The sequence below is a fragment of the Dama dama genome, chromosome 20 (genome assembly GCF_033118175.1).
Source record: "Dama dama isolate Ldn47 chromosome 20, ASM3311817v1, whole genome shotgun sequence".
NCBI classification, from domain to species: Eukaryota; Metazoa; Chordata; class Mammalia; order Artiodactyla; family Cervidae; genus Dama; species Dama dama.
Window position 1 is genome coordinate 91,304,396 of NC_083700.1, and position 27,956 is coordinate 91,332,351.

The 27,956-nt window shown below is 40.9% G+C and overlaps 2 protein-coding genes and 1 pseudogene across 2 annotated transcripts in view; 2 read left to right on the plus strand and 1 right to left on the minus strand.

Moving 5' to 3' along the window:
• Nucleotides 1-422: 422 nt before the first annotated feature.
• TXNDC12 (thioredoxin domain containing 12) overlaps nt 423-27,956 on the plus strand; it is a 30,812-nt gene continuing 3,278 nt past the window's right edge. The window contains exons 1-5 of the mRNA XM_061121902.1: nt 423-659; nt 16,096-16,156; nt 24,603-24,655; nt 25,439-25,512; nt 27,493-27,562. Coding sequence (XP_060977885.1) covers nt 563-659; nt 16,096-16,156; nt 24,603-24,655; nt 25,439-25,512; nt 27,493-27,562 — 355 coding nt within the window. The 5' untranslated portion in view covers nt 423-562. The remainder of the gene's footprint in view (nt 660-16,095; nt 16,157-24,602; nt 24,656-25,438; nt 25,513-27,492; nt 27,563-27,956) is intronic.
• Nucleotides 14,030-14,431, minus strand: LOC133041360 (large ribosomal subunit protein eL31-like; annotated as a pseudogene).
• Nucleotides 19,303-21,717, plus strand: KTI12 (KTI12 chromatin associated homolog). Its single transcript, XM_061121900.1, has one exon. It carries the CDS (start codon nt 19,966-19,968, stop codon nt 21,148-21,150), a length of 1,185 nt encoding a protein of 394 aa, XP_060977883.1. The 5' UTR covers nt 19,303-19,965; the 3' UTR covers nt 21,151-21,717.

The following is a 27,956-nucleotide window of genomic DNA, read 5'->3' on the forward strand; positions in this document are numbered from 1 at the left end:
ACCTGAGCAGTAACCTGAGAATGAAGTCCAGTGGTCTGCCTTTTTTTTTTCTTTTTTTGCGTTGGGGAAAGGGGTATCCGGAGCCAATGGGCAACCGGCCCACGGTTGGGAGCGGCTGACTTCACCGATCAGTAATTTGCGTAGTGAATATTAAGTGCAGTGGTTCTTGAGGGGGAGGGGCTAGCTTGGGGGGAACTTAACCAGCAACGGTTCTCCCGAGCCTCCTCCCCACCCCCACTATGTCGGCCCATCTTTTCTTTCTTGGTCCTCGGACTAAAAGTTCAGAACCCGGGGCGAAGCAAATAGCGCCCCAAAGCAACTCCCGCAACCTTCTACGTGATCTGCACCTTTAAAGTCTCACTCCGTTCCAAACCGGACCCGGGAGGCACCACCCACATCCGTCTAACATCACTTCCTTCAGGGTTAGGGAGAAAAAAAAAAAAAAAAGAAATCTGGGAACGCGAGCGGCTGGGCTGATCCGCACTTGGGAAACCGCTCGGACCTTCTAGGACTTCGTCGGCTCTACGTCTGCTCAGCCCAGTGGCTCCGCGCACCTACCACGATGGAGCTGCGGCCTCGTCTCGGGGCCACCTGTTTGCTGGGCTTCAGTTTCCTGCTCCTCGTCACCTCTTCTGGTGGACCTAATGGGCTTGGAAAGGGTCAGACTGCATTCTTTTCTTTATCTTTACTTATCCTGGGCCCTAGCCCAGTACAACCCTCTTCTTGTCCTAATACGATTCCTTTCCCGTTCTGTCTCTTTGGCCACGCTAGATTTCTTTATATCCTCTCCAACTGCTCCTGGAGTTTGGGGTAAGGAGTAGTGGTCTGGGGAATGTTGAGATGGGGAAGTTTTACTTGAGGCCTCCCTAAATTCTTGGGTTGGGATAAGAAATGGCTTTTATATTTCGAAAAACATGTTTAAGAGAGCAGCATACTGCCTAACACCTCGTAGGTCCTCGGGCACTGTTACCTTCCCTCCCGGGAGAAATAGGACCTTTGGGGACCTGCATATTTGGACCTTTGCCCTGGGTCTGAAGATTTCCCTCCTCACCTCTTCCCTGAAGAGCTAGGTTACTGCCTCCTTACCTTGTAGGGAACAGCACCTGCATCCCAGGGAGCAGTGACTGATACAAAAGGAAGGACTGGATGAAGGGTCACAGGTCTGATGTTAGACGGTCATCAAAAATTGTCCTTGGTGTGGTTCAGTGTGTGTGTCTGAAGAAACTGATTTTTTTGAAGCGTGAGGGGACAGTCGTTATGAATGGAGAACAAGAGGTGTGACCCCCATACTCCATCCATCCCATTGTCTACATCTTTATTGGAACTCAGGGTTTATGCTTTTTCTAGGTGGTTGTGTGGTAGTGTGTATTTCCTTTCCCTTCCTTTTTTCTTTTGTTTTGTTTTTGTACTGACCTTACTTTATGAAATGTCTTTACTGCAGCCCTGATGTTCTAAATTGTGTTTTATCCTCCCTATTTGCACATTTATTGGTGGGTGATGAGATTGGGTGGACATTCAGTGCACCTGAATGCAGTCATGCCTTCATTCAGTAAATAATTTTTGATTACCTACCATATTCCTGGCATGATCCTAGGCACCAGGGATATAGGAATGGACAGGACACACAAGGTTCCTGCTCTCATGAAGTTTATGTTCAATTCAGAGAGACAAGAGAGTAGGTACATGAACAAATTAATAGACAAGATAATTTCAGCTAGGGATGAGTTCTGGAAACTGATGGAGTAGAAAGACTGAGAAAGGATGAGGGAGCTGACATTACTTGAGCTAGGAAGGTCAGGGGAGGCTTCTCTGAGAAGGTGATATGTGGGTTTCCATCTCAGTGATGAAACCACAGGGAATTCTGTTGGGCCAAAATGTTTTAAGTACTAACAGTCCCATTTTAAAGCAGATTACTGTAAAATTCATGTAAAATTGTAAGTACTGAAGGAGACATTAGCGTGTAGTATTAGGAGTGGGTTTAGATTTGAGTTTTAATTTACTCTGCCACAAACCAGTTGAGAGACCTAGGGCAAGTTGCTAAAACTTCTCAAAGCTCAATTCCTCATGTGCCAAAGGGGCATCATAACAGCTATCTCACACATGCAACAAATAATTACCCAGTTATTATTCCAGTTAACTGTGTTCAGTTCAGTTCAGTTGCTCAGTCATGTCCGACTCTTTGCGACCCCATGAATCACAGCACACCAGGCCTCCCTGTCCATCACAAACTCCCGGAGTTTACTCAAACTCATGCCCATCGAGTCGGTGATGCCATCCAGCCATCTCATCCTCTGTCCTCCCCTTCTCCTCCTGCCCCCAATCCCTCCCAGCATCAGGGTCTTTTCCAATGAGTCACCTCTTCGCATGAGGTGGCCAAAGTACTGGAGTTTCAGCTTCAGCATCAGTTCTTCCAATGAACACCCAGGACTGAACTCCTTTAGGATGGACTGGTTGGATCTCCTTGCAGTCCAAGGGACTCTCAAGAGTTTTCTCCAACACCACAGTTCAAAAGCATGTGTTAGGTGTAGGCAATACCTTGGAGTCACATATTCAGTATTCCTTGTTAGATGTTAAGCTCTGTGTGGTTGTTCCATTTACCATTGCTGCATAATAAACCACCCCAAATTAAGTGGTGTGAAGAAATCATTCTATTATGCTCACGATTCTGTGGGCCAGAAAGTCAAACAAGGCACAGTGTATCCCTTGTGTATCCCTTGGTTCCGAGTCTGGGGCCTCAGCTTAGCTGGTTACTTCTCCACGTGCATCGTCTTCGTGGGCTAGTGTGAGCTTCCTCACCGTATGACAGCTGGATTCCAAGAGTGAGCACCCTAAGAGAACAAGGTGAAAGTACATGGCGTTTTTGTCATCTAGCCATGAAAGTCATATAGCATCACTTCCACTGTACACTATGGGCCAGTTCAAGGGGAAGGGACATTAACTACCTCCTTTCCATCCCCCACAGGAGGAATGTTGAGGTCACGTTGTAAAAAGAGCTTGTGGAATGGGAGATATTACTACAATCATCTTTGGAAAGTATGGTCTACCCAGTAAGTTAGGACTATTTCTGTCTTATTCATGCTCAGGAATATTTGTTGAAAGAAGAAATGAATGGTACACATGATCGTTGGGGTCCCTGTTTTTTTTCAGCTCATAGTCTGAAGACTGTCAGCACAAATAAGCAGTACACTGTGATGTACTGTCAGCAAGGAAATGGCAGGTAAATGTAGGAGTACATACAAGGGCAACTTGGTGGTGGAGGGGCTGTGAGGATTAAATGAAAAAACAAAAGGCATTTAATACTGTGTCACAAACTTAGAAAGTATTTATTTAATGCTTATTACTATATTTACCCAAGGAAAAATATTGACTTGTTCCTGAAAGGAATTAATAAGATATCAAACTTTTTTTTTTTTTTTTGTATCTCCTGGGTATGGATTCTTGGAAAACAGATTATAGTTCACCCACTCCACCTCCCAGAAAAGTGCTACCCAGAGCAGTGATAAGTAAGATTTCTTCCCAGAAGTTTAAGTAGATTTGACTCTTTCCATATTGATGGCCTGATAGTTTGCAGAGAGGAAGTACAGTGATGTGGTGTGAGCACTGGATAGGAATCAGGAGGCCTGAATTTTAATCCTGGTCAGGCTATATAGCCAGCTCTTGGCTTCCCTGGGGATCATTTATTAAATGAGAAAGTTGGACTAGAAATGATTCCTAAGAGTCCTTCCAGCTCTAATATCTTAGAGTTCTGAAATAATCTTGTTCTCTGTGTGCCCAGCATTTGGAACGTACCACCTGTGGGAAGAAGTGTAGTGATTAACATTTACTGTACATTTTGCTATATTCCAAGAACCATTCTGTGTATTTTTCATGTATTGACTGGTTAAATCCTCATAATAACCCACTGAGGTAGATAAAGGATGTAATCATTTATCTATTACATTACCCATTACACAGATGAAGAGCCTAGAATGGGATGCAGGAGTCACATAGCTAGTAAGTGGACCAGCTGAGATGCAGATTCCAGAGCTTTTGTCCTCAACAGTACACCTCTCCTGCTCTGAGTGCAGAGACTCCTTTGAAGGAGAAAAGGGAAAGTTATCAATGGGGGTGGTTCATGCACTCTCCTGCCTGAAACAGAAATGGATGACTTTGTCAAGTCTCTGAAATGACCGTTTGGCATTGACACGTATGGAGTGTTTACCTTCCATACTGTGTCCTATTCACATTCACAACAAGCCTAAGAGACAGATATTTTTGTTAGTCATATTTCACACACATGAAAACAGCAAGTGGCTGAATTAGGACTTGTTTGATGCATACAGACTTTATTTAGCCATGGTGTTATTCTACCTCTCAGGTACAGCGTTCCTGTTTCAGAGGCTTGGCTGCCAGTTCTGACACTTAACCTTTTGTTCTGTCAGCTGCGAAAGGGTGGGTAATACTTTTCTGATGTCCTTAGCTTACCCTCAGGGAAACAGTTTTATCCTGAAGGGCTTGGGAATTCTGATGTAAATCCTGTGTTTGGAAACAGTCACTTTCCTTCCTCGCCCACCTTTTAAATTAATGTGTTAGGGAAGGAGCTGCTAATGTGGGAACTTCCAGCTCACTCTGTAGATAACTGGCATAAATAAAGTGGCTGTGCAGGTGATACTTGAGGAAGTTGGACTGTCTTCAGATGTTCCATGCTGGCATGGGTATGAGTGTGGGTGGTGTCAGGGAGTAGGTATAGCAACAAGGTAAGCACTGTGCCTTTTCAAGTTTTCAAGTTATTTTTGAAGGGAAACATAAGGACCCAGGTTTTCCAGACCTGAAGTCTGTGTTTTCCTTCTGCTTTGGGAAAGCCACGTTCCTTTATTCATTTATTCATGTTTATCTTTGCGGGAGAGTTAGTGAAGCATGGTGAGTAAACTACAGACTCTGGAACTCCACCACGTGGGTTCTAATCCCAGCTATGGCATTTACTAGCAAGCTATTTCACTTCACCTTCCTTGTCTGTAAAATGAAGACAATTGAGTTTCTACCTCATAAGTGTAAGGATTAGATAATTTAATACATGTAAAAGCATGAAAAACAATGCCAGGCATATAGTAAATGCCACATAAGTGTTAGTCATTACTAGTATTATATTATCATAATCGGGGCTTCCCTATTATTCAGAAGGTAAGGAATTGACCTGCAATGCAGGAGACCTAGGCTCAATTCCTGCATCGGGAAGATCCTCTGGAAAAGGGAATGCCTACCCACTCCAGAATTCTTGCCTGAGAATTCCATGGACAGAGGAGCCTGGCAGGCTATAGTCCATGGGGCCACAAAGAGTTAGAATCAACTGAGCAGCTAACACACAACATATTATTATCATTATTTCATAAAGTAAGCACTCAAAACATGATGGTGGTGATTATTACTTATGAAAAATTCCAATATACTTTTTAATATGAATTTTCAAAGAAATTTTTTACACATAGTGAGCTGTTTCAAATTACACCTCTAGAATTACGCTTGGGAACGGTGCACTAAGGCAGCCAGGGAAGTGTTGGGCTCTGGGAAAGCATTTTAATTATGAATCAGAGTAAATTTTGGTTGTGGCTTCCTTTGTGGTCTCTGGTAGCCTCTTCACTTTTCCAGGCCTTTGTAATGTGAGAGGATTGGACTGATCTGCAACTTTGTGCTGTCCAATGAAATAAGGCTAGGCCCTTACCACTCAAATTTTAAATTAATTAAAATTAAACTTAAAAAGTCCAGCTTCTGTGTTGCATTAGCCATGTTTCAGGTACTCAACAGTTTGTAGCTACCATATTGAACAATGCAGATATAGAAATTTCCATCATTGGAGAAAGATCAAACAGCGCTGCCCTTGGTTTAATCACTAAGTTGTGTCCAACTCTTGCAACCCCATGGACTGTAGCATGCCAGGCTCCTTTATCTATGGAATTCTCCAGGCAAGAATACTGGAGTGGGTTGCCATTTCCTTCTCCAGAGGCCTTCCCAACCCAGGGATTAAACTCGGGTCTCCTGCATTGCAGGCAGATTCTTCACCATCTGAGCCTCCAGGGAAGACCCACCACCCTGGGGTCTCTCTTAGCTATAACCTATGACTGTATGCTTTGTCAGCTAGCTTCTGAGTAGTCCATGTTTATGGAGAAATTTTATTTTGCTTGATAGTAATCTAGCTTGCCTAATTTTGTTTTGCCTGATGTCTGTCTGGGACTTAGTTTTCATTTGTCTGGGATGTAGTTTTCAGTCATTTTACTTTTGACTTTTACAAGTCCTTCCGTTTTAGGTGCTCTTGTAAACATCATAGAGGATTTTTTTTTAAACCAAAATCTGACAATTTCTTTCTTTAACTTTACCTGGCAAGTTTTGTTCACTTATATTTGTAGTGATTATTGACAGAGCTGGTCTTATTTCTCTCATCCAATTTTCTATTGCTACTGTTTTTTTCTATTCTTTTTCTCCCTTTCTTTGGGGGTTGAATATTTGCTGGTTCTTGTATTGCTTTATTGCCTTTATTTAGTTTGGAAGTTGGCACCCTTTTCTTTTAGTGGTTACTTCTGGAATTTTACTCACATATTTAACAACAAAATCTAACATTAATATCTTAACCCCCCCCAATGGTTAGTGGGCCTTAGAGCATTCTAATTTCAGTCACTTCCTCTTTCTTTATAAGCTATGTTGTCCAATACTTTAGTTCTCTCTCTCTTTTTTTAACTATAAATTGAGCATTAAAATTTTTATACAAATGTATTTAGATCTATCTACATGTTTACCAGTTAATTTGCTCACTGTTCCTTGTAGGTAGGCTTTATTATGGAATCACTTCTTTCCTGAAACTTGCCCTTTAGTATCCTTTTAGTTTCTCTGGTTCTTTCCTAGAGGACTATCTCATATTTACTTTTGTCTCTTCAAAAGTAGTACTTTCTCCACAATCCTTGCTTTCAGCCAGTCACCATGCTTCCTGTTTAACAGAAGGTTGAAGGACTTGGAAGAGATCTGTCAAAAATTGTCACCACGATTTTACTGATTTTACCCACTTTCTAGCACCAGTGTCCATATGTTCTTCCTTTTCTGTCTTTACTAGATAGTGCTCCTAGCAAAGGCTAGTCCTTTTACTTGAGTAGGAAATCCCATCTCCTTTCATCTACTCGATATTTTTGACTCTCCCTTTTAGTCCTGTATCCTCAATTTTCCTACCTTTATTATGTCATTTCAATCAGCTTTCAACATCCCATCCTTTCCTCCATATTGAATACAAACCCTTCATGGACTCACAGCACCCTCTAGCAATTGCCCCTGCACAGCAAAATTCTTTGAGAGAGTTGTGTGTGCTTCTTCCCTAATTCTTCCCCTGAGCTGTCTTGATCTTGCTCTAATCATCTTTTCATTCTCACTCCTACTGAAACTGGGCTTGTCAAGGTCTGCATTGTTCTCCACTTGCTAAATCCAGAAGTCTCTGATTTAGTAGGAGCATTGGAATCAGTGGATCATCCTTCCTTCTTAAAACATCCTGGAAACACTTCTGGAATTCCATGTGCTGGTGGTGGCAGTTCTTTGTCACCAGCTGGTCTTTGGTTGGTTCTTTTTTTTTTTTGGTTGGTTCTTTATCTCCCTTATCTGGTAGTGCTCCAGGGTTCCTGAACTCCCTCTTTATCTACACTCACTCCCTTGGTGATCCTATTCACTGTTAAGCTTTAAATAACTTCTGCATGCTGATAACTAACCCTTGAATTCCAGGCTCAGATATTTAGTTGCTTATTCAGCATCTCTGTTTTGATGTCTAGTAAGCATCTCAAGTTGGACTTCCCTGGTAGCTCAGACAGTAAAGTGTCTGCCTACAATGCGGGAGACCTGGGTTTGAACCCTTCCTAACCGGAAGATCCTCTGGAGAAGGAAATGGCAACCCACTCCAGTACTCTTGCCTGGAAAATCCCATGGACAGAGGAGCTTGGTTAAGCTATAATGTGTGGGGTCACGAAGAGTCAGGACTGAGCGACTTCACTTCACTTCAAGCATCTCAAGATGAGCGTATCCATATCCAGGCACTTTAATGTTTCTTTCAAAAACTCATTCCACCTACTCTCTTCCCCATCTCTATTAATGAGAACTCCATTCTTCTAGTTGCTCAGGCCAAAAAACCTTAAGAGTCATCATTAACTTCTCTCACCCTATATCAAGGACAAAACCCTTTCGACTTTACCTTCAAAATATGTCCAGAATCTGATAGTATCTGCTTCCTCTACCGTCACAGCTAGTCCAAACCACTGTTATCACATGCCTGAATTATTGCAATAACCACTTTCCTAGTCTCTTTTGCCTTTTCTGTATTAGTTTACTAGGGCTGCAATAACAAAGTAACACAAGCTATGAGTGACTTAAACAACAGAAATTTGTTGTCTCATAGTTCTAGAGACTAGGAGTTTGAAATCAAGGTTTTGGCAGTATTGGTTCCTCCTGAAGGCTGAGAGAAGGATCTGTACCAGGCCTCTTAGAGATGGCTGTGTTCTCCCTGTGTATATGTTTGTGTCCACTTTCCCTTTTTTTAATATGGACAGCAGTCATATTGGATTAGGCCCCACCGTGATGACCTCATTTTAACTTGATTACCTCTGTAAAGACCCTGTTTCCATATTAGGTCACAATCTGAGGCACTGGGGATTAGAGACACACAGTTCAACAGGTAACACCCGCTATATTCTGTTTTCAGCACAGAAACCAGAGCAGTTTTGTTAAATTACAAATCACATCATGTTACTATGCTCAAAACCCTCCAAAAGTTTATAGAAGCCAGAGTCTTTATAGTAGCCTATCAGGTCCTGTATTGCCTGCTCCTTCCCTTGCCTTTTTGTCCTTACCTCCTACTTTGAAGGACAGCATTGTTTAGTGCTTTCGAGCAAGGAGTCTGGACCCTAAGCGCATAGGTTCATATTCCAAATCTGATACTCATTAGCTGCGTGAACTTGGGAAAGTTATGTAAACTTTTTGCCTCAGTTTTCTCATCTATAAAATGGGGTTAGTGAGTACCTATCTCTAGGGCTATTATGAGGATCTATATTGGTGAAGTGCTTAAAATATTGCTTGGTATGTTAATAGTAAATATTTGTAGCAAATCTTCAGCCCCAGACACTGTTCTAAATTCTTTGTTGTTGTTGTTATGTTCATTCATTTCTTTTAGTTTTTATATTCCATGTATGAATGAAAACATAGTATTTGTCTTTGACTTATTTCACTTAGCTTGATATCCTTCAGGTCCATCCATATTGGTGCAAATTTCAAAATTTCATTCTTTTTTATGACTGAGGAATATTCCTTTGTATATATGTATATACACACCATTTTGGGTTTTTTTGCCACACTATGTGGCTTGTGAATCTTAGTTCCCTGACCAGGGATTGAACCCGGGCCACCACATGTGAAAGTGCCAAGTCCTAACCACTGGACTGCCAACAGATTCCCCTATATATACCCATCTTCTTTATCCACTTATCTGTTGATAGATACTTAGGTTATTTTCATATCATAGCTATTGTAAGTAATGCTGCTGTCAACACTGAGTGCATGCTAAGTCGCTTCAGTCATGTCCAACTCTTTGTGACCCCACATACTGTAGCCCACCAGGCTCCTCTGTCCATGGGATTTCCCAGGCAAGAATACTAGAGTGGGTTGCCATTTCCCCCTCCATGGAATCTTCCTTACCCAGTGTTTCTTATGTCTCCTACATTGCAGGTATAGTAATGTAGGAGACACCACTTTACCACTTTACCACGGGCACTACTTGGGAAGCTGCTGTGTACATTGGGGTATGTGTATCTTTTCAAATTAGTTTTCAGTTTTTTCCAGATGTATATTCCCGAGTGAAACTGCTATCATATAGTAGTTCTATTTTTAGTTTTTTAAGGGACCTCCAAGCTATGTTCCACAGTGACTGTGCCAATTTATATCCCCACTAACAGTGTGCAAGGGTTTCCTTTTCTCCACCTATTCTCTAATATCTATTATTTCTTGTCTTTTTCAAGATAGCCATTTTGAAAGGTATGGGGTGATATCTCATTGTGGCTCTGATTTGCATTCTATTGATTTTGAGTATTTTTTCATATGCCAGTTGGTAATTTCTATTGTTTTCTTAGCAAAAATATTTGTGTCCACTTTTTGATTGGGTTGTTTGGTTTTTTGATATTGAACTGTATGAGCTGTTTGTGTATTTTTGGTTGTTAACCCTCTTATTGGTGATATCATTTGCAAACATTTTTTTCCCCTTTCAGTAGGAGGTCTTATTGTTTTGTCTGTGGTTTCCTTTCCTGTGCAAAAGCATTTAAGTTTAATTAGGTATCATTTATTTCTTTTTGCTTTTGTTCCTTTCACCTTAGGAGACAGATACAAAACAATATTGCTGTGATTTGTGTCAAAGGTGTTCTGACTATGCTGTCTTCTAGGAGTTTTCTGGTTTCAGGTCTATTATTTAAGTCTTTAATCCCTTTTGAAGTTAATTTTGTATGTAGTATGAGAAAATGTTGTAATTTCATTCTTTTGCATGTAACTGTCCAGTTGTCCTCATACTACTTATTGAAGAAACTGTCTTTTCTTTTTTGTATACTTTGCCTCCTTTGTCATAGATTAATTGAATAAGAATGTGGGTTTATTTCTGGGCTTTCTATTCTGTTCCATTGATCTGTGTATCTGTTTTTGTGCCATTATTGTGCTGTTCTTATGATTGTAGCTTTGTAGTATAGTCTGAAGTCAGAGAACAGGATGCCTCTAGCGTTGTTCCTTTTTCTCAAGATTGTTTTGGCAATTCAAGGTCTTTTGTGTGTTTTAAGATCTTTAATGTATTGATATATTTAATCCTCAAAGCAGCCCAACTAGGTAGGTGCTATTGTTACTGTCATTTACAGCCGAAGAAATTGGGTTTAAGTAACTTGCCCAAAATCACACAGCTAGTTAGCTACAGAACTAGAGGAATCAAAACCAGAGAGTCTAGGTCCATAGTCCATGCTCTTAACCACTGCATAATACTGCTCAATAAATACTTACTGAAATAATGAGTGGTGACTACCTGATGGTAGAAAAATACCTCAGTTTATCTAAAAATGTCTATTTTGCCCTTGTTCTTGAAAGATAGTTTTGCTAGGTACATAATTCTAAATTTAGAGATATTGTCTTCCAGCATGTTGAAAGTGATGTTTTGCCATCTTCTGATTTCCAATTTGTTACTGTCAAATTGTTGATCTTTTAATGGAAATACGTCATTTCTCTTTGAAATGTTTTTAAGATCTTAATATTTTGTTGTTCTGCAGTTTCACTACAATTTATATGTGTGTGTTTTGTTTTTGTAATTTGTCAGTTATACATTGTGCTTCTTACTATCTGCAGGTTCATGTTTTTTTTTTTTTTTTTTTTCCTCTGAACAAATGAGCCTTTATTTATTTATTTTTTTTGTTGACCTAGATTTTCTTTTTTTTTTTTTTTTCAGTGGGTTTTGTAATACATTGATATGAATCAGCCATGCAGGTTCATGTTTTATCTTGGTTCTTAAAAATGCTATCATTCATCTTTTTTCTTTCTAAAAAATGCAAATGTGTTTTTAAGTAGATATGATACATTATCATGGTTTAATACTTCTAAGAGGTATATTTTTCCTTCCACTCTTGTTTTTCAGGCATCCAGTTCCCACTCCAGTATATTATCTCTTCAGATAAGTTTTTTTCCTTCAACTTTGCATTCTGAGACTCCAATTTTATATATACTGATCTTTTCTTAATCTACTGTCTATTTATTTTACATTTTCTCTCTTACCTCTGTGCTATATTCTGGGTAACGTCTGATCCACTTTTCCACCTGTCTCTAATTTGCTATTTTAACCTATCCATTGAATTGTTTTTTAATTAGTAGAGTTTATTTTTGAACAATTTAAGATCTGTAGAAAAATTGAGCAGAAAATGCAGAGTTCCCATGTGAACCCTTACCACTTCACCTTTCCCTATCCCAGTTTCCCCTGCATTAGTGTGGTCTTTTACTCTCTCCATAGTTTTGCCTTTTCCAGACACCAGTCATATATAATTGGAATCCTACATTATGTAGCCTTTTTAGATTGGCATTTTTCACTTACCAGTATGCACTTTGAAAGTGGAGTCTCTCAGTCATGTCTGACTCTTTGCGACCCCATGGACTGTAGCCTACCAGGCTTCTCCGTCCATGGGATTTTCTAGGCAAGAACACTGGAGTGGGTTGCCGTTTCCTTCTCCAGGAGATCTTCCCAACCCAGGGATCGAACCCGAGTCTCCCGCATTGTAGGCAGACACTTTACCGTGTGAACCATCAGGGAAGTCGGCTCTTTTTTGTCTTTTTATGGCTTAATGACTCATTTCTGTCTATCACTGAATATTCATTGATTTTGTATTTCAAAAATCACGTTAGTTAAAAAAAATTCTATTTGGTGCCTTTACAGTTTTGCCTATTTTGTGTTTTGTTATATGCATATTTTTGTCTTGCCATATGTTATTTCTTTAAATGTTTGTATAGTAGTTATTTTTGTATCCTATGCCTGATCGTTCTAATATCGGAAGTCCTCTTATCTATTTGTTGCTTCTGCTGACTCTTACTTGTGGTGACTTCTTTGCTTACAGGTTTCGTGATCTATGATTGTGAGCTCATAATGGTTATTTGTATAAATTATCCTGGAGGCCTAACATTAGTAATGCTTTCCTCTAGGAAGGTTTGGCATTTGATTCATCTGGAAACCAGGGGCTACTAATTACTGCCCTGGAATCACTCTAGTTGCTTTTGACAGCTGGGTTAAAATGGAGTCTCAGATTCATCTCCTCCATCTTGCCACATGATGATGGACATTTGCTTTCAGGTTAGCCTTGTCTTTTGCTTGTTGCTCATTGTTCCTTGTCTGATTTAAGCTTATTTTGTGTTTGTGTCTATTACTTTGAGCCCAGTGAGTGCCTTTTGGAAAGTCTGTTTTATGTAGGATTTCATTGTTTTGTAGGTGGATATCCATCCAGACTGTCTAGTCAGGCATCTCTCCTGAGCAGTGTTCTGTTGCCTGAGTTTAGGTTTTGACGGGTAGAATGATGATGGTCATAGTAAGGCGCCTTCCAGTTCTCCTGGGCATCTTCCCAGTTTCACTGTCACTTGGTCACTCTCTCTCTAGGATTAGACTTTGGGCTGTAGGCAAGTGACACATTTTCCCTTGGCCAGTAGCTCTTGCTGTTTGGAATGAAAAGTGATGGTTAGTTTGGATACTGCCTCTCAGTGCTAATCTGGATAAGCTGTTTATTTCCCTATGCTAAGCTGATGGAAATTTCTGGGAAAGAAAGGCCTCAAGAACAGTATGTATAGTACCAAAAGTCATAAAATTGAACTTAAAACCCCTACTTGGCCATTTATCAGTTATGTGACCTGGTGTAGGCCAAAAAATTGATGCTTTTGAACTGTGGTGTTGGAGAAGACTCTTGAGAGTCCCTTGGACTGCAAGGAGATCCAACCAGTCCATCCTAAAGGAGATCAGTCCTGGGTGTTCATTGGAAGGACTGATGCTGAAGCTGAAACTCCAGTACTTTGGCCACCTCATGCGAAGAGTTGACTCATTGGAAAAGACCCTGATGCTGGGAGGGATTGAGGGCAGGAGGAGAAGGGGACGACAGAGGATGAGATGGCTGGATGACATCACCGACTCAATGGACATGGGTTTGGGTAGACTCTGGGAGTTTGTGATGGACAGGGAGGCCTGGCGTGCTGCTATTCATGGGGTCGCAAAGAGTCGGACATGACTGAGCGACTGAACTGAACTGAACTGATAGGCTGTGTATTCTGAGTCTCAAAAGTCTCAACTGTAAAGAATGACAAAAGGTGCTATTTACTGATCATTTTCAATCTGCTAAGCACTGTGTTAAGATTATATATATATATATATATATATATATATATATATATATATATATATAAAATGTGTGATTTAATGTCCAACAACAATCTTATGAGATACAGGTTTTCTATTGGTTTTTTGTTTTGTTTTTGAGGTTCTATAACTTTATAGAACCATTAGCAGTTAGTTCTCATCCACATTAACTGTTTGTAGATCTTTGAAAGTGGTGACAGGTACATAGGTAAACAACATATAGAGCTTGTTTGGTGAATCTTCATCTTCATTACATTTCCTGGACAACCCTGTGCAGGTGGGCACATGGGTACAGTATGGGACATTACTTATTCTTTTGGCCCAGACAACTTTGTTGAGCCTAGTGTCAATGCATACATCTGGAGTTCCCATCTCCTTCATGGCGAATTTCCAGCTTTCTTTTGAGTGCCTGAGGGACATGCTTCCTGAAACCCACTCCATGGATGCTTGTGAATGTTCATAGTGTATTCTCTAGTTACCACCTCCGTTGATAGTGGCCCAGCCCTTCTCACCATCCTTCTATGCAGGAGCCATCGTGCCGGCCAGGGTTGGAAAGGCAAGATACAGCTATTATTATGTCTATTTTAATGGAAATATAGAGAGGTTCAGTGTAAGGGTTATTGTTAAGAATAAATTTAAATAAGATAACATAAAAAAATAAAAAATAAAATAAATAAGATAACGTGTGCTGTGCAGGACATGTGTAAATTGGTCAATAAATAACAGCTAGCATTGTTAGGGTCACCATTTTCAAGATGCAAAATTAAGTCATTTATGTGAGATGGCCTAAACAGTATTCATTTGCTCAATAAATATTTTGTGGAGCACTTACTATAGCCATGAAAAATGAAAATGTTAGTCGCTTAGTTACGTCCAACTCTTTGTGACCCCATGGACTGTAACTTGCCAGGCTCCTCTGTCCATGAGAGTCTACTGGCAAGAACACTGGAGTGGGCTGACCTTTCCTACTCTAGGGAATCTTTCCCACAGGGATCGAACACAGGGCTCCTGCATTGCAGGCAGATTCTTTACTGTCTGAGTCCCCAGGGAAGCCCTGTGTAGTGCAAAATGCTAGGGAAACAGGAGGGACTAAGACAGATACGGTCCCAGCCCAGGAGGCAGACGCACATAAACATTTACAATTCAGCCTGGGAAGTGCTGTGATGGGGCAAGAATAGAGTGCTTGGGGAGTCAGAGAAGGTTTCCCAGAAGGAATGCCTTCTCCTTTCATACCTGAAGAATGAATTGGAGGTGACAATGGGAGGAAAGGCAAGGGAAGCAGTGATTATGAAGGCTGAAAGGGAGAGAGAGTGCATATTGTGTTTAAGGAAATGAAAATTAGTTTTTTTTTTTTTTTTTGAGAGTTATGTTTTATATAGTGGGAATTTTTAGGACTTCAAGCCTGGGAGACAGCATCTCAAGTAATCCTGAGAGAACTGCTCCTGAAAATTAGTTTTTTGTGTAAGATTTTAAGAAAAGTGTGGAAAGTGAGCCTCGAGAGGTGAGTAGGAGCCATCTTCTGCTTCAGAAACCCTGCTATAAGAGTTTGACCTTCCTTTTTAGGGCTTTGAAACGCCTCTGAGAGATATTTTGCCAAGCAAAGATGTGATTTTAAAAGATCACTCTAGCTGAAGTGTGGGGAATAACAACAAGAATAACTTTATATTGTCTCAAAATATAATGTCTTAAAATCCTTACACCACCACTTGGAGGTATGGGTATTATTCTTGATTTTATAGATGAAGAAATTGGGACTTCCAAGAACTTACTTCATTTACAAAATTCACACATTTAATGTCTTTCTGACTCTTTAAGCTATACTGCTGTGTTGACTCCAACTAGCAATGATTTTAGGGCCTGCTTTATGATAACTGTGGAAAATTCTCATTCCTTCTTATAGTATTATTTGCATACTCTGTTAGTTTACAAAGCTTTTCATAGCCATTAATAATTTAATCTCCTTAAAAACTGAATTAGGTGACGTTATCTCCATTTTGCAGGTATGAAAACTGAGACTTGAGGTATGGGACTGTCCATGGTTCTATACACCTAGAAAGCGGTGGAGTTGAGACTTGAACACCATGCTCTTGACAAAGGAAAGCCTTTTTTAATGAGTATCTTGTGAATATGCTACATTTCTTTCATGGGTCTTTGCCCTTTGTTCACATGTGAATATTTATGAGGCTCTTTCCTTCCAGGTTTTGGAGATCACATTCATTGGAGGACCCTAGAAGATGGGAAGAAGGAAGCAGCTGCCAGGTACAAGATATGGTTTTGCTTATCTATAATACTTTCCAGCCATCAACTTACCATTAATTTCAGGTGAAGGGTTATGCCAAGGCAAAGCAGTGGAGTAGTTGCATAACAACAACAAAAGTAGTGATACTAGCTAACATTTTTAAGTGCTTGCTATGCACCAGACATTTATTATGTGAATTAACTCATTTAATTCTAAAAACAACTCTTCTGAGGTTGGTACTGTTGTTATCTTCATTTTATAGATGAGCAAACTAAGGCACAGAGCAGTTACATAATCATATAGCTAGTTAAGTGGTAGAGCCAAGATCTGTACCCAGACACTTCAAATCCTACACTCAGCCAGTAAAACATACTGCCTTATAGTCTCAGTTGAATAGTCTTAAGTTCCAAGTATGTGTAGTCTATGCACAGGAAACATACAAATGGAGGAGGAAATGCACATTCTCTGCTATACTGTACTGGAGAGATACAAAAATCCAGTATGTTTGCACTTACTTTATACACACACATCCTTGCATAGAAACACTCATACTTCTGCACCTACCAAATGATAATGCTTGCTTTTGCTAGAACAGATCCTGTAGCTTCATGGCTCTGAGACTCATGTCTTCTGCAGAGGTGGGGTTGCCAAATTTAGCAAGTACAAATGGAGGATGACTATAATCTTATGAACACCAAGGGGATGAGGAGTGGTGGGATGAATTGGGAGATTGAGGTTGACATAAATACATTATTGATACTATTTATAAAATAGATAACTAATGAGAACCTACTGTCTAATTTAGGAAACGCTACTGAGTGCTCTGTGGTGACCTAAATGGGAAGGAAATCCAACAATGAGGGGGTGTATGTATATCTACAGGTGATTCACTTTGCTATACAGTGGAAACTAATACAACATTGTAAAGCAACTATACTTCAATAAAAAAAAAATTTTAAAGGATGCCCAGTTAAATTTGAATTTCAGATAAAAAGTAATTTTATTCATTTATTTTAAAATTTATTTTTAATTGAAGGATAATTGCTTTACAATATTGGTTTGATTTCTGCCATACATCAGCATGAATTCGACATAGGTGTACATATGTCCTCTCCCTCTTGATCTTCCTCCCACCTTCCACCCTTTTCCACTCCTCTAGGTTTGTTACAGAGCCCCAGTTTGAGTTCCCTGAGTCATAACAGCAAATTCCCAACAATAAGTAATTTTAAATATGCTCCAAGTAATATTTGAGACATACTTATTTTAAAAACAATATGTATTAATTATCTGAAATTCAGACTTAATTAGGCATCTTCTCTGTGTGTGTATATACATATGATATATTTGTGTGTGTATATATATGTATATACATGTGACATATGTGTGTGTATATATATGCCACATCTTGCACCCTGACCAGGATCAAACCCATGCCCTCTGCAGTGGAAGTTCAGAGTCTTAACCACTGGGCTGCCAAAGAAGCCCTAGGCATCCTATATTTTATCTGGTATCCTTACCAAGGAGAAAAATTCCTATTCGTTTTTCAAGTTCTAAATCAAATGACTACTTCTAAAAGTCTTCAGTAATTTTGGGGGGCAGTATGTTTTTTTCTTCTGTACTTTTACAACCCAGCCTACCTCTATCCAATAGCATGTGTATTATTCAGCTTGTAGGTGCCTGACTTTTCCCATTCAGACCCTTGGATCTCCTGTGGGGAAACTTCTATGTTCATCTCTGTATTCCTATTTGTGAAGATACTGAATGATTGAAATTGTTATTGAATAAATAAACAGTTACTGAATGTCACTGGCCATAAGGAATGAAGGGGAACTAGTATTTGTGAATTGTCCTCTATACACTAAATATAATGTTGATTGTTTTGCAGTCAGTTCAGTTCAGTTGCTCAGTTGTGCCCAACTCTTTGTGACCCCATGGACTGTAGCACACCAGGCTTCCCAATCCATCGCCAACTCCTGGAGCCTATTCAAACTCATGTCCATCCGGTCAGTGATGCCATCCAGCCATCTCATCCTGTGTCATCCCCTTCTCTTCCCACCTTCACTCTTTCCCAGCATCAGGGTCTTTTCTAATGAGTTTGTTCTTCGCATCAGGTGGCCAGAGTATTGGAGTTTCAGCTTAAGCATCAGACCTTCCAATGATTATTCAGGACTGATTTCCTTTAGGATGGACTAGTTGGATCTCCGTGCAGTCTAATGGACTCTCAAGAGTCTTCTCCAACACCACAGTTCAAAAGGATCAATTCTTCAGTGCTCAGCTTTCTTTATAGTCCAACTCTCACATCCATACATGACCACTGGAAAAACCATAGCCTTGACTAGACGGACCTTTGTTGGCAAAGTAATGTCTCTGCTTTTTAATATGCTGTCTAGGTTGGTCATAGCTTTTCTTCCAAGGAAAAAGTGTCTTTTAATTTCATGGCTGCAGTCACCATCTGCAGTGAGTATGGAGCCCCCAAAAATAGTCTGACACTGTTCCCACTGTTTCCCCATCTATTTGCCATGAAGTGATGGGACCAGATGCCATGATCTTAGTTTTCTGAATGTTGAGCTTTAAGCTAACTTTTTCACTCTCCTCTTTCATTTTCATCAAGAGGCTTTTTAGTTCCTCTTCACTTTCTGCCATAAGGGTGGTGTCATCTGCATATCTGAGGTTATTGATATTTTTCCCGGCAATCTTGATTCCAGCTTGTGCTTCCTCCAGCCCATCATTTTTCATGATGTACTCTGCATAGGAGTTAAATAAGCAGGGTGATAATATACAGCCTTGACATACTCCTTTTCCTACTTGGAGCCAGTCTGTTGTTCCATGTCCAGTTCTAACTGTTGCTTCCTGACCTGCATACAGGTTTCTCAAGAGGCAGGTCAGGTGGTCTGGTATTCCCATCTCTTTCAGAATTTTCCACAGTTTATTGTTATCCACACAGTCAAAGGCTTTGGCATAGTCAATGAAGCAGAAGCAGATGTTTTTCTGGAACTCTCTTTGCTTTTTTGATGATCCAGCAGATGTTGACAATTTGATCTCTGGTTCCTCTGCCTTTTCTAAAACCAGCTTGAACATCTGGAAGTACATGGTTCACATACTGTTGAAGCCTGGCTTGGAGAATTTTGAGCATTACTTTACTAGCATGTGAGATGAGTGCAATTGTGTGGTAGTTTGAGCATTCTTTGGCATTGCCTTTCTTTGAGATTGGAATGAAAATGGACCTTTTCCAGTCCTGTGGCCACTGCTGAGTTTTCCAAATTTGCTGACATATTGAGTGCAGCACTTTACAGCAGCATCTTTTAGGATTTGAAATAGCTCAACTGGAATTGCATCACCTCCACTAGCTTTGTTCGTAGTGATGCTTCCTAAGGCCTACTTGACTTCACATTCCAGGATATCTGCTCTAGGTGAGTGATCACACCATCGTGGTTATCTGGGTCGTGAAGATCTTTTTTGTACAGTTCTTCTGTGTATTCTTGCCATCTTTTCTTAATATCTTCTGCTTCTGTCAGGGCCATACCATTTCTGTCCTGTATTGAGTCCATCTTTGCATGAAATGTTCCCTTGGTATCTCTAATTTTCTTGAAGAGATCTCTAGTCTTTCCCATTCTATTGTTTTCCTCTATTTCTTTGCATTGATGTCTGAGCAATATTGAATGCTGTTTAAGGCCCCCACTGTAAATTTATGGACACAGTCATTGGGCATCTGGAGGTCACATTCTCGAGACCTAAAACATTTTACATAGATAACTGATGCCATTCTAAGGTCCAGCTCCTTTTGCAGAGAGCAGGACCTGGTTCTAGTTGGCCTGGAGCGCCTGTTTCCATGGCAACAAGGGGTCCTGTAAGAGTAAAGAGATACCGGAAGTACCGCTTTCATTTCCGGTTTGCGTCAGAGCTGCCGGCAACCCGGAAGTTGACGCCGCGCATCTGCACATGGCCGCGCCCTGGAAGGATGCCGCTGGTGGTGTTTTGCGGGCTGCCGTACAGTGGCAAGAGCCGGCGCGTGGAGGAGCTCCGCGCTGCCCTGGCGGGTGAGGGCCGCGTGGTGCATGTGGTGGACGATGCGGCGGTGCTGGGCGCGGAGGACGCAACAGTGTATGGCGATTCAGCTCGTGAGAAGGCCTTGCGTGGGGCCCTGCGCGCGGCTGTGGAGCGGCGCCTGAGTCGCCAGGACGTGGTCATCCTCGACTCGCTGAACTACATCAAGGGCTTCCGTTACGAGCTGTACTGCTTGGCGCGGGCAGCGCGCACTCCTCTCTGCCTCGTCTACTGCGTTCGACCAGGCAGTCTGAGCGGGGGACTGCAGGTGGCAGGCGCCGTGGAGAATCCGAATCCGAATGTCAGTGTGAGTTGGAGATCGCGAGCTGAGGAGGGAGGGAGACCTCTGGTGGTGGGCACCGATATCCTCGGGGAACCACAGGCAGCGGCCTCTGTAGTAAATAGACGAGCCCGGGCAGAAGTACCTACGGAATCCGAGGAAAAGGAAACCAGGGCGGCAGATTTTCCAGCTCTCGTGGCTTCGGAATATGCCGAGCATGTGTCTGGTGCTTTTTACCCTCCCGAACTTTTGGAGGCCCTAGCGCTGCGCTTCGAAGCTCCCGACTCTCGGAACCGCTGGGACCGACCCCTGTTCACTTTGGTGGGCTTAGATGAACCGTTGCCCCTGGCAGAGATCAGAGCTGCCCTATTTGAGAACCGGGCCCCTCCACCCCATCAGTCTACACAGTCCCAACCACTTGCCTCCAGCAGCTTTCTGCACCAGTTGGACCAGGTCACCAGCCAGGTGCTGGCAGGACTGATGGAAGCGCAGAAGAGTGCAGTCCCCGGAGACTTGCTAAAGCTTCCTGGCACCACAGAGCACCTGCAGTTTACCAGGCCTTTGACCATGGCAGAACTGAGTCGCCTCCGTCGTCAGTTTATTTCCTACACCAAAATGCATCCCAACAATGAGAACCTGCCTCAACTGGCCAACATGTTTCTGCAGTATCTGAGCCAGAGCCTGCACTAACCGGAGCAAGTGAGGGGGAAAACCATGGTTTCTTGTCTAACCACTACAACATTTCTCTGGGAAGAATAAAGTTCTGCAGGATATATTGATGTGTGGTACTAGAGCTGTTGTGACTGATTCACTCATACCTCCTGGATCCCTCTGTGCCAGGCCTTGAGTTTACAGCAAACCTGATACTAGAGAATGAAGAACTGTCTGAGGATCTAGACAAATTTCTCTAAAGGACAAAGCTCAAGTGGACAGAGCTTGCATAGATTGAGTTCTATTTGGTCTGTCACACACCGCTGATTTCTTGCATCTGGAGTGTGGGAGAGCAGATGGGATGGATGAATTGTTTTATAATAATTGTGAACAGAACTGAACATAGCACAATTCTGCATCTGTGCTGGCCCTTTCTTCATACCACAGTTTTTTAAGTACTGTGCCTACGTTTGGCTAGTCTCTGACCTGGGGCCCCGGGTCACAGATCCACTGGTTTCTATCCTTGGGAAGCTTTGGTTCTAGTGAAATTGAAAGATAAAACCACTAGATTATTTCATTTAATAAAAATCATTTATAAAAAGACAATGTGCTGGCATCTCTTTCTCTTAATGTAGCTTTATATTCTTCATATAATTTACTTAATGTAACATTTTAGATACAAATGTATGTATTCCTCTACATACAAGGCAAATGTATGCCTTCTATCAAAAGTACTTTGCTAGTGCTCAGTGAGTCTCAATGTCTTGTTCTTAACATGGAGTCACTATCATGACAACTTCCCTAACTGGGTGCTTCATTCTGTTCTTCAAGGCAAAAGCCCTTTAAGCTTGTCTTTCATTTATTTCATTAAACAAATAATAGATAAGTGCTTATATTTTTGAAAGATGGTTTAGATACTAGTCTTTGCCCTTGAGAAATTAGTAGTAAACAGATGATTAGTTTAATTGCTCAGTCGTGTTCAATTCTCTGCAACCCCAGGGACTGCAGCACGCCAGGCTTCCCTGTCCATCACCAACTCCAAGAGCTTGCTCAAACTCATGTGCATTGAGTCGGTGATGCCATCCAAGCATCTCATCCTGTCATTCCCTTCTCCTCCTGCCTTCAATCTTGCCCAACATCAGGGTTTTTTCCCAGTGAGTCAGTTCTTTGCCTCAGGTGGCCAAAGTATTGGAGTTTCAGCTTCAGCATCAGTCCTTCCAATGAAAATTCAGGACTGATTCCCTTAGAATTGACTGGTTTGATCTCCTTGCAGTCCAAGGGACTTTCAAGAGTCTTCTCCAACACCACAGTTCAAAAGCATCAATTCTTAGGCGCTCAGCTTTCTTTATAGTCCAACTCTCACATCCATACATGACTACTGGAAAAACCACAGCTTTGACTAGATGGACTTTTGTCGGCAAAGTAATGTCTGCTTTTTACTATGCTGTCTAGTTTGGTCATAGCTTTTCTTCCAAGGAGCAAACGTCTTTTAATTTCATGACTGCAGTCACCATCTCCAGTGATTTTGGAGCCCCCAAAAATAAAGTCATTCACTGTTTCCATTGTTTCCCTATCTGTTTGCCATGATGTGATGGGACCAGAAGCCATGACCTTTGTTTTTTGAATGTTGAGTTTTAAGCCAACTTTTTCACTCTCCTCTTTCACTTTCATCAAGAGGCTCTTTAGTTCTTCTTCACTTTCTGCCATAAGGGTGGTGTCATCTGCATATCTGAGGTTATCGATATTTCTTCCAGCAGTCTTCATTCCAGCTTGTGCTCCTTCCAGCCCAGCATTCCGTATGACGTACTCTGCATATAAGTTAGATAAGCAGGGTGACGATATACAGCCTTGACTACTCCTTTCACAATTTGGAACCAGTCTGCTGTAGAGTAGTGCCTGGTACATAGTAAATACTATATACATTTTGGCTACCGATAATACTGTACTAGTTGTAGAGTATATAGAGACAGCTAAGAGGCCCTTCCTTAGGAAGCTCTAAGGCCAGTGAGGGGAGATGAGTAAATAATAGATACAGTTCAGTGTGCTGAATGCTCTGATAGTATTATACGCCTGTGATGATGTGGTGACATTGGGGTGGATGATGGAGAAAGCCAGTGGCTGCTGACGTAGGACCCTTCTACAAGTTGGCATTTGAGCCTTGAGAGTATTGGAGCTTCAGCTGGCCAAGACTGACTCATGTGGAATATGGTGCTTATTATTTTATAAAAGAAAAAGCTTTTTCCTCCCTGATGATAAAAGAATTATACTTAGTTGGGAATTCCTTGGCATTCCAGTGGTTAGGACTTGATGCCTTCACTGTTGGGGCCCAGGTTCAGTCCCTGGTCAGGGAACTAAGATCCCACAGGTCTGCCCCCTCCAAAAAAAATTACACTTAATTCTAGAAAAATTGAAAAATACAGAAAAAGTGTAGTAAAATCCACAATCCCATTATCTAGAGATAACTTAAGTTTTGAAACATTTCCTTTTATTTTCTACATGTTTGTATAATTGAAACTTTAGGTAATAATTTTGGGGGGCTCCACAAACACTGAATGGTGACTGCAGCAATGAAATTAAAAGATGCTTGCTTCTTGGAAGGAAAGCTGTGACAAACCTAGACAGCTCATTAAAAAGCAGAGACATCACTTTCCTGACAAAGGTCCACAGTCAAAGCTATAGTTTTTCCCGTAGTCATGTAGGGATGTGAGAGTTGGACCGTAAAGAAGGCTGATGCTTTCAAATTGTGGTGTTGGAGAAGACTTTTTTTTTTTTTCTGTGACATGTCACAGAGAACACTCTTGAGAGTCCCTTGGACAGCAAGATCGTCAAACCAGTCAATCCTAAAGGAAATCAGTTCTGAATATTCATTGTTAGGATTGATGCTGAAGCTAGAGCCCCAGTATTTTGGCCGCCTGATGCGAAGAGTCAGCTCATTGGAAAAGACCCTGATGCTGGGAAAGATTGAGAGCAGGAGGAGAAGGGGGCAACAGGATGAGATGGTTGGATAGCATCATCGACTCAATGAACATGAGTATGAGTAAACTCCTGGGGATGGTGAAGGACAGGGAAGCCTGGTGTGCTGCAGTTCATGGTGTTGCAAAGATTTGGACATGGCTTAGAGACTAAACAACAACAACACAGATAATAATTTTATGTTCAGTGTACCAATGAAAAATTTTGTTACCATTTTAGTGGTTATATAACTGTAACATTTGAAAGTGTTGTAATTTGTTTTTTTCTTTTTTTAATCTCTTCTCCATAGCTTTAAAGCCCAAATTTGCACAATTTACTGGAACATCAGAACTTAGCAATAATTTTGTTATAATAGTCCACTATTATTGAATAGATTGTCTTAAATTTCTTTTTACTGAAATTATGCTACATGAACATCCTTGTACATTAATCTTTGTCTTCATCGGTTGGTCATTTTATTAGAGTGCCTTTCAAAAAGTGGAATTACTAGATTATAATTTGTTTGTTTTGTTTTTAAGTGGATTGCCCCTGATGGTGATTATCCATAAGTCCTGGTGTGGAGCTTGCAAAGGTAGGTGGAAATGATCAAACCTGAGATGTGTTCTCAAATGTTAACATTTTAAAAATATTAGCACTGACTTTGGCTCAGTACTGTTTATTGCCTGTAGGAGTACCAAAGAAATACATGGAACACATTCCCTGCCCTCAAGAAAGTAGTATTTGCAAGGGATTGAAGGATGTGGCAATTAAGATATGGTTATATAGATTATGGGATTAAGTGCTACAGTAGTTGTATTAACAGTTGTATATACAAAAAGAGATATGAGGAGTGGTTAGCAAAGTCTTCCTGGAGGAGGTGGGAACTGAGTTAGTAAGGTTTTCTTACTATACAGCATGTGTTCTCTGTTATGCCACCCTGCAACTTCCCAGGTGGATTTCTTCTTTTGTTTGGTGTGCTATACTTAATAAAATCTTGTTGGAAAAAGTATAAAATTAGTGTAAATTATTAGTTTAGTAATACATGTGCATTAATGGTAGAGTATTGTTCCTTTATTGTCTTTATTACATCTGTTCTTAAGTAGATGTTATTGAAATATGTAAAAAAGCAAATAGTGGTAATTTTTTCATCAGTGTTCATTATCTGTTTTTTATAAATGAGATGCAAGTTTCACAGAAATGAAGTTAATCACTTAAGGATACACAGCTATGCAAGTCAATGGCAGAAGCAGGACCAGAATTCAGATCCGATTTCTGGGTCTTAAGATTAGAAAAACTGTCAGTTACATGAATCATCTCAGCAAATTAAGGTTTGGATATGACAATGATGTTTTCTTGTGTTCCTCCCCACCCGCAGCTTTAAAGCCCAAATTTGCAGAATCTACAGAAATTTCAGAACTTTCCCATAATTTTGTTATGGTAAATCTTGAGGTAAGAATTCCAGAGTTTCTCCTTTCTGCTATGATTTTAAGTCTTCACTGTTTTAGGATTAACATCATTGATGGTATAAAATCTTACTCAGCAGAGTTGTCTACTTGTATGTATGTGCTTTTCTTTTGAACTCTAATACTAAGACTTGTATCAGGTACAGTAGAACCATCCAGCCCCCATTTGTGACAGGAAGTAGGAGAAGAAAGATTGGTTAAAATGACTAACTTTTAAGATTCTTTCATTTTTAGTTTGTGATTATGTGATGGTTTCACATCTTTGTATAACTAAATATGTAGTCATACATGCAGGCCACAATTCCCTGAAAAATAGTAGGATTCAGTTGAAATCCTACTCTGTGCTGGGCTTATATGTACAGCCTCCTTTTTCTTGGTTAGATGTCTTTTTTGTACTTCACATTGGCCAGAGGTCTTAGAATCCCAAGCCAGAATATCAGATCTTGGAGTTAGAAGGGATTTTCAGGCCATTGATACCATTCCCATTTTACACATTGAGCGTCTTAGACCTGAAGGAGTTAGGTGATTTAGTCAAGATCATAGAGCCGAGTAAGTGATAAGAATAGGTACTGTGATCTACTTGTACTGCCTCTTAGGCTGTACTTTTCAAATGTGGGATTCTTGGATGCTCTGTGATGATCCTCCTGGCCCTATGTTTCTGTAAGATGATGTTTATTTGAACACAAGACTGTAAATCTGAACACATTAACAGTTAATGTTGAGGTAGCTAAGGGATTGCTCATAAAGCTGGTGGATAGGGGCTTCCCTGGTGGCTAAGTGGTAAATAATCCACCTGCCAATGCAGGAGATACAGGTTGATCCCTGATCCAGGAAGATCCTACGTGCTGCAGAGCAACTAAGCCCATGCAGTACAACTACTGAGTCTGTACTCTAGAGCCCAGAAATCAAAACTATGGAGCCCATGTGCCACAACTACTGAAACCCAGACGCTCTAGAGTCTGTGCTCTACAACAAGAGAAGCCACCACAATGAGAAGCCTGCACACCACAGCTAGAGAATAGCCCCCGCTCACAACAATTACAGACAAAGCCCACACAGCAATGAAGATCCAGCACAGCCAAAAATAAATAAATAATTAAAAAAAAAATAAAGCTAGTAGATAGCCTGAATGCTAACACACCTCACTGAAGGCAAAGTTATATTCTTTGGTATAACTTCTGAAATGGGAATCACACCATAAATGACAAAGTTACTATTGATCCCTATCTATCTGAACTCCTCACCATTTTTTATGGTAAGTTAGAATCACCATTCAAAGAAAACACAAATGTGTTCAATGAGCATTCCCCAACTTGAGAGATTTCTTAAAAAGAAAGCTAGCTGTGGGGTCATGTCTCCTGGGAGGACGGTAACTTCACAATTGTACTAAAATGTCAATCTTATCAATTCATGCATTCAAGAAAAACTGTGCAAGTCAGTGATGTAGGTATTGGGAATAAGCAATGAACAAAACAAACAAATTTCTTTGCTGGCATTAAATTACATATGAGAACTTGAATATGGGGAGGCAGACAAATAAGTTAAATAAAATATGTCAGGTGGTGGTAGATCCTGTGGCTAAAAATGAAGAATAGAGGGGACAGTTTGCAGTTTTAATTAGGTGATTAGAAAAGAAGATGGCATTTCAGCAAAGATTTGAAGCAGAAAAGGGAGTGAGCCACCTGGATGAAGGGGGAAGTATGTCCAGGCAGAGGGTAAGAACAAGTCCAAAAGCCTGAGTGGGGAGCATGCCTGGCTTGTTTAATGATAGCAACAACAGGCAACTTAGTGTGTTTGGGAAAAACTAAACAAGGGGTGGGATGTGATGTTAGAGAAGTGCCCAGGTAGGAGGTCATGTAGGGCCTCTCAGGCCACTTCAAGGACTTACCCTGAGTGGGAAAGGAAGCCACTGAAAAGTTTTGAGGAGAGAAGGAACATAATCTGACTTGAGTTTTACACTTAATAGGATGAAGAGGAGCCCAAAGATGAAGATTTCAGCCCCGATGGGGGTTATATTCCACGAATCCTGTTCCTGGGTAAGGTGAAATGTCTTAATCTGGGGATCCATGGTACAGAAGGAGAGAGAAGTGCATCAAGGCACTGACTCCGCCTAGTGAAATTATGCTGTAATGGCTAAAAACAAAAGCCATTTTCAAAAGGGACTGATGGATTCTAAATGCCAGAGCCTCAGGTCTGAAGGAAAACTTTTCCCATTAACTAGCTGCTTTTGTAATAAACAATAAAACAACCCCCCTGGCCCCTGCCCCCTGCCCAAACTAACTGCTTTTGTGAGCAATGGGAGAGTACTGATCATTTATTTATTCATTTAGCAATCATCTGTGCATCAGCCACAAGTTAAGCACTGTCAGCCACAAGTTAGGCACTACAGGGGCCGAGAGAAGCCATACTTCCCACCCTTGCCCTGTAGCA